At 36.6% G+C, this 7,107-nt stretch overlaps 1 protein-coding gene across 2 annotated transcripts in view; it reads left to right on the top strand.

Annotated features, from left to right (window-relative positions):
- The window catches only part of bud23 (BUD23 rRNA methyltransferase and ribosome maturation factor), a 24,105-nt gene extending 17,875 nt beyond the window's left edge, over positions 1 to 6,230 (top strand). The window contains exons 11-13 of one of the 2 annotated variants that reach the window (XM_061878184.1): positions 2,132 to 2,218; positions 4,328 to 4,415; positions 4,486 to 6,230. In XM_061878184.1, coding sequence (XP_061734168.1) covers positions 2,132 to 2,218; positions 4,328 to 4,382 — 142 coding nt within the window. In that variant the 3' untranslated portion in view covers positions 4,383 to 4,415; positions 4,486 to 6,230. Of the gene's footprint in view, positions 1 to 2,131; positions 2,219 to 4,327; positions 4,416 to 4,482 lie in introns of both variants that reach the window. The other variant, XM_061878183.1, reaches the window with a different exon arrangement.
- Positions 6,231 to 7,107: the final 877 nt, after the last annotated feature.

Here is a 7,107-nt window from a genome sequence, read left to right as displayed (position 1 = left end):
ATTGGATGTATACCCTTATAGAAACTGTAAATCCCTGTTAAACATTTTAATTATTCCAAAAAATATATAGCTGTGATATGTAATTACATATGTTAACCTAAAGTCAAGCAAAATGAAAAATATTATGTAATTATGATTATACATCTATAGTGCAAATTACATGTTAAAATTAAGCAAAATTAAAAAGTATTATGTAATTATTTAATTAGACATAAATATTCATTTAAAACAGGGTTTTAAATGAGTTTGCCAAATATAAAAATTAATTGCAATTTTTTAATGAAAGAAACTGCTGTTTTAAATGTGGATGTCGCAACAGCAATTTAAGTGTAACTCACATCACGCATGACTCTGTTTAGGCGGCTTGTCAGCTGACTTCAAGCGCCCTCTGGATTGGCTTCGGCTACTCCATTTAGAGCAGGTGTAAGTAATCAGGTGCTCCTGTTGTGGCTGGAGGCAGACTAATGCTGTACACACAATGCCTTCTTTATTTTGTAAATTATCCATTCAACAGATGAAATAATGAAACGTAATATGCAAATACTTAAGTCAACCTCACCATCATCTTTGTAGTTCCGTGCAGTGCTCCCAATTGGTTAACGGCATGATGTGCACACTGAACTCCATTGTAAAAATGTGCGTTCCTAAATTCGTTGTTTGTTTTATCTTATTTTATGGTGTATTTGTAACGTTTGTAGACTTATTTTTTTGACAATTGCTTTGAATATATTATATTTGCAATATTTGAATGATGACAAATTAATGTTTTGTGGCAGTTGTAGATTTCACCAATGTGGCTGTTTGAGGAAACACTCAATTGTTTTCCAAACACGTTTTAATGAATTGCCAACATGAGAATGCGGAACAGGAAGTGCTTAAATGTTAATGACTTTGTAAAAACACTGAGACAAAGTCCAAGTTCATTGTGTTCTTCATGGTGTTTTTGAAACTGCACCAATTTTCCCCTCTGAACTAATTGGAAGTGTTTGCCAAGAGTGTTAGTTGTTACATGTACATTTTAAGAATGTGCTAGTTTTATTTTTGGACAAAGTAGAACAAAAAAATTTAAGTTGTCTTTATTTTTGAATTAATATGCCATGATTTTATCAGTCAGGCCCCTGAGCTGAAATGAGTTTGACACCTCTAATCTATAACGTATAACATGTTAAAAGAAATTCAAATACAATTACAAAATTGTATGTAATTATTTAATTATATAATATGACACGTTAAAATAAATTCAAACAATTTTAAAAATTATGTAGACATAATTATTAATCTATAATATACAATGACATGTTGAATTGAAACAAAATTTAAAAATATAATGTAATTATTTAATTAGACATACATATTCATCTAATATTATAACATATTAAATTTAAACAACATTTTAAAATATCATGTAATTATTTAATTAGACCTATACATATTCATGTATAATATTATAACATGTTGAAATAAATTTAAACAAAATTAAATTTACACCTACAATATATAATTACTTAAGTTGAAATTCATTCCAAACAAAATCGAAAAATAATATGTAATTATTTAATTATGCATAATGTTAAAATATATTAAATAACTTGAAAAAACAATTAAATTATTTAATACAATAGAAAATTGTATATAAAAAGAAAATACAATTTCCATACATTTTCATTACTCGCATTGCAATGGAAGCTGTGCATAAGTAATCATTTCATTATAATTAAAAAAAATTATAAACAGTATTAAGTAAAATTCTATTAGAACAAATGACATTTGTTATGAAATGCAATATTTAAATAGAAAATAAACAACAGCGAGACTTCCCGTGATTCAAAGCATGTTTTAAATGACAGACTAGCCTGTAAATAAACAAACAAAACAAACCCTAATTGCAGTAGTTGTGTAAAAAGAAGCAGCACACCATAGGTAGGGCATCAGGTCTCGGCCTCAGAGGGTTCAGGCTCTGTCCCTGAACTCAGGAAGCCATGGGCCGAGAGAAAAGCAGCAAAGGTTGTTGTCTTGCCTGACGTAAAACCCCGTCAGGTGGGTTTTCCTGCCTTTTACATTCAAATGTTCTCCTATTGTATTTTTGTCTTTAAAAAACCCCCCACTAATTACCTTCACTCTCCCTGTAAAGATGCCGTTTTAAAAACATGAAGGGTAAATCGGTAAAGGGCCGAGATTGGATCTTAGAGAAGAAGGAAAGGAGGCGGAGACAAGGACGGTACGTATTGGATCGTATTTAACTTTTTCTGGTTTTATATATACAGTAAATTTATACATACAGTGGTGGTCAAAAGTGTACGTCCACTTGTAAAGAACATCATGTCATGGCTGTTTTGAGTTTTACAATCATTTCTACAACTCTTATTTTTTGTGATGTAGTGATTGCAGCACATACTTGTTGCTCACAAAAAACATTCATGAAGTTTGCTTCTTTTATGAGTTTATTATGTCTCTACTGAAAATGTTTGCAAATCTGCTGGGTATATATATGTATGTATGTATGTATATGTGTGTGTATATATATATATATATACACACACACACGTTTGTGTATACTGTATATCCTTGAATTGCCGCCGGGTATATAGTATGCGCCTGACTAGAATTACTGCCAATCCAATCCACTTTATTTATATAGCACATTTAAACAACAACAACGTCTGCCGGGTCAAACTCGTTTCGCAAAAATAATTAGCGCATGCTTAGCATTAGCGCCGGCTCAAGAATAACGCCGAGTCAAACTCGTTTCGCAAAATATTTTTATTATTGCATGTCTAGAATTTCCGCCAGGTCAAACTCGTCACGTCACGAGTGACACTTCACCTGTCATCATTTTCAAAATGGAGGAGGCTGATTTCAATCATTTGAAATCGCATAAAGGGAAGAAGATTAAGAGCTATTCAGTGGGATTTAAGGTCCAAGCTATTGAATATGCTAAAAAGAACAGTAAGCAGCTATGTTTTATTAATATACCGTAGCTGCGTGTGTCAAATATGAGTCATTAAATGACTCCCGCCTCCTGGTGGTAGAGGGCGCTAGTGGGGCGGCATAGCTCGGTTGGTAGAGCGGCCGTGCCAGCAACTTGAGGGTTGCAGGTTCGATTCCCGCTTCCGCCATCCTAGTCACTGGCGTTGTGTCCTTGGGCAAGACACTTTACCCACCTGCTCCCAGTGCCACCCACACTGGTTTAAATGTAACTTAGATATTGGGTTTCACTATGTAAAGCGCTTTGAGTCACTAGAGAAAAGCGCTATATAAATGTAATTCACTTCACTTCACTAGTGATCCTTCTTGCGACTACTCGGCTGCAGAAGTAAAGTGAAGTGAATTATATTTATATTTATATAGCACTTTTCTCAAGTGACTCAAATCACTTTACATAGTGAAACCCAATATCTAAGTTACATTTAAAGCAGTGTGGGTGGCACTGGGAGCAGGTGGGTAAAGTGTCTTGCCCAAGGACACAACGGCAGTAACTAGGATGGCACAAGTGGGAATCGAACCTGCAACCCTCAAGTTGCTGGCACGGCCACTCTACCAACCGAGCTAGAAGTGACAACGAGCAGCAAGAGTGAGCAGCGATCGTTTATCTTTTCCTCTGGCTTGCACTTTTAACATGGAGGATTACATATCTAAAATAAAAGTTTTCTAAACTGGACTTTCAATGGAAGCAGGAGGTAATAAAGGAAGATCTCCATGGAGACAGAGAGACTTAAAACTGAAAAAAGATAAGGAAGACTTCTATAAACAAGTTATCGATGCTTTTGATCAGAAGGAGCTGCGCATGGACTTCATTTATAAGTAAAGGTAAGACCATAATAACGTTTGTTTTTTTTAATTAAATGTGCTTTTCATGATGGTATCCTTACATCACACTCTAATTTTTAAGCGCAGGCCTAAATTTACCGCATGCCTTTGGTAAACGCCAGAGTGAGAAGAGATTTTAATTTCATTAGCGCCCCGGCGGCAATTCAAGGAAATACGGTATATATATAAATACACACACACGTGTGTATATGTGTATATTCATGTGTGTATATGTATGTGTGTATATATGTATACACACATTATTTTTTGGTGATAATGATTGGAGTAAATCAGGCTGGAATTAAGGTTTTAGAATGGCCTTCCCAGACTTAAACCCCACTGTGGACAATGCTGAAGAAACAAGTCCATCTCAGAAAACCAATACATTTAGCTGAACTGCACCAATTTTGTCATGAACGGGCAAAAATTCATGCATAAGCTTGTGGATGGCTAGCAAAAAGCACCTTATTGCAGTGTAAATATATAACACAATAAATGTGTGTGTGACTGTGTCCTACAGGGATGTGCGAGCTGACACCAAATACACCGGACGTCAGAGGAGACCTCATTTCTAGTGCAGCACACACAGCCTTCAATTGCAATCACAGGTGCACCGTCACCATGACTCATATCTGGAGTGTATGGACTTCATTACAATACTATTTTTATCTCCAGTAGATCAGCTGTGTGTGCATGGGGAAGAGACAACTTACTTTCTTTTTCAAATCAAGCTACAGTGAGATGTACACGACTGCACGACAATCTGGTCGGATCAAATACTAGAGCTGGATAACAAATACAGGGTGGTAGACAACCACAGCGTATCCCACCACATCTTTTCTTGTGCATTCGTACATGCACAAAATAGTGATTCATTAACTATTTTATTTAAATTACTGATTTATTGACTGTATTATTATGTTTAAATAAAAACTCTCAAGGTCCCTTTAAACAAACAAGAAAAGATGTGAACACATACCTTCTATACCAGGGGTGCCCATTACGTCGATCGCGATCGACTGGTCGATCTCGGAGGGTGTGTCAGTCGATCTCAAGCCAGGCATTAAAAAATGTACATAAAAATGAGCAATCATCAATCATACCAAGACTTCACTTTCGTCAGTTGTTTGATATTCTCGGCACCCGAGGATCTTGTGAGATGACGCTGGCTGCTGCGAGCTCATATTTAAGAAAAAAATCACTAACAGGGCGGACGCAGAGAAACACATTTTATTTCTAGAGACTCCGTACCTACTGTCAAAACTCTAAAGACCGACTGCACAGTTCCTGTCTTCACCATAAAAGACCTGTTTCATCCTGCCTGTGCTAACAAAATAAGAGTCTCAGAAAACTAGCAAGCTACGGAGTTTGATGCCAATGTATATCTCCCCCGCCCTCAGCGACCGCACACTCACTTGCTTGCCCACCCGCACAGTCACTGACGTCACTCACCTGCTGCCAGACATTAAAGGGCCACACACATATGCTACTCTCATAACAAAGTGTTTAAAAAGGAGTATGCAAGTTAGACAAACGAGATGCCAAATCCAACCACTTTCATGTGGTATTGGACAGAAAGGAGGACTTTTTTTTTCTCCTCCATTTGAAAATGCGGACGTTATCAGCACCACTGTCTGATTCCAATCAATGCAAGTCATCAGAATCAGGTAATACACCAACTTATATTCTTGTCTTCATGAAAGAAAGGAATCTATGTGTGTTAAACATAATTGTATTGTCATTAAACACCATTAACTTGTTTACAAAAATGTCTCTTTCACAAATAAATAAATATAAATCATAAATAGGAATGAGGTAGATCTCGACTTGGTCAATTGAAAAGTAGCTCACCTGCAGAAAAAGTGTGAGCGCCCCTGTTCTATACAAACAAACCTGCTACTATGAATTAGTGGTGACATTTTGTGTCTTCACCACTTACCATCACAGCAAAAGTCAACATTTGTATCCCTTCAATTTTCTACTTTTACTCAATAATTCAGTGCGACATGCCACAGTGAGTCCAATAACAAGAAAAGACACTGATTTGTAGATAGACACCAACAATTGAATGGTTCCCTCGATGCCAGAGCTGGGCAAATATTTTGACTCTGGGGCCACATTGACATAAGAAAAGTGTTTGGGGGGGTCAAGGTTTATGTATGTATAAATGATGTATATGCACATTTAGCTGTGAAAATCTGCTGTACAGAATTTGTGTTTAGGTCCTCTTTTCCTGGAACACCAATACCAAAATGCACAATGTCTGATAGAATTCTAAAAAAGTTATGACAGACCACCTCCAAAAAACGGAATGGAATTGTACAGTTCTTTACTGAGTAGGACACCCGAAATGGACATGAAAATAAAGAAAGTGGGATTTACAATATCAACTATGAACAATAAAACACTGAATATTAACAACATATGAACATATTTTACTTCTCAGACTTGCTCCTCCATATTTGTGTATTTTTTTACAATCAAGCAGAACACAACAAAAATGTAAAAAAAAAGCAAAATATCAATGGAAGGTGTAAGAAACACCTACAATAAGATATATTATCACATAAATATCTGCTTCCACGCCAGACTGCGCCAAAATCTGGGGAAAAAGAAGAATAAATAGATCAATTTTGGTGTAGAAAACCATTTGTGTGAATGCTCCAAAGCATTCACACAAATGAAAATAGCGCAAAGAAGTGTTAAATGTAGGAGAGCAGGGGAAATAAAATATTACAGTAGTACATATCTTAAAAGAGTTGCAAAAAAACAACTCATAAAAACACAAAAATAATCAAATGTTTACAAATAAAAGACCAAGACAAATTAAAGCTGCAAGCAGCGATGGACGGGACCGACTTTTGCTGGTGTTTCCTGCCTTTACCCGTTCAACATATCTTTACCTGCACATTACCTACCTTCCCTGCATCCTGGGGTCACACTGGTGCTTCTTTCTGTCACCCATAAACAGTGGTGCTTCCTGCCATCACCCAGACAACATATCTTTACCTGCACATTACCTACCTTCTCTGTATCCTGTGGTCAAACTGGTGCCTCCTTCTTTCACCCAGTCAACATATCTTTACCTGCACATTACCTACCTTCTCTGTATCCTGTGGTCAAACTGGTGCCTCCTTCTTTCACCCAGTCAACATATCTTTACCTTCACATTACCTACCTTCCCTGCATCCTGGGGTCACACTGGTGCTTCTTTCTGTCACCCATACATGGTGGGGCTTCCTGCCATCACCCGGACAACATATCTTTACCTGCACATTACCTACCTTCTCTGTATCCTGT

Source organism: Nerophis ophidion, linkage group LG18 (genome assembly GCF_033978795.1).
Source record: "Nerophis ophidion isolate RoL-2023_Sa linkage group LG18, RoL_Noph_v1.0, whole genome shotgun sequence".
Lineage (NCBI taxonomy): Eukaryota > Metazoa > Chordata > Actinopteri > Syngnathiformes > Syngnathidae > Nerophis > Nerophis ophidion.
The sequence above is the reverse complement of the archived record's forward strand: the minus strand, read 5'-3'. Positions and strand labels throughout refer to the sequence as shown.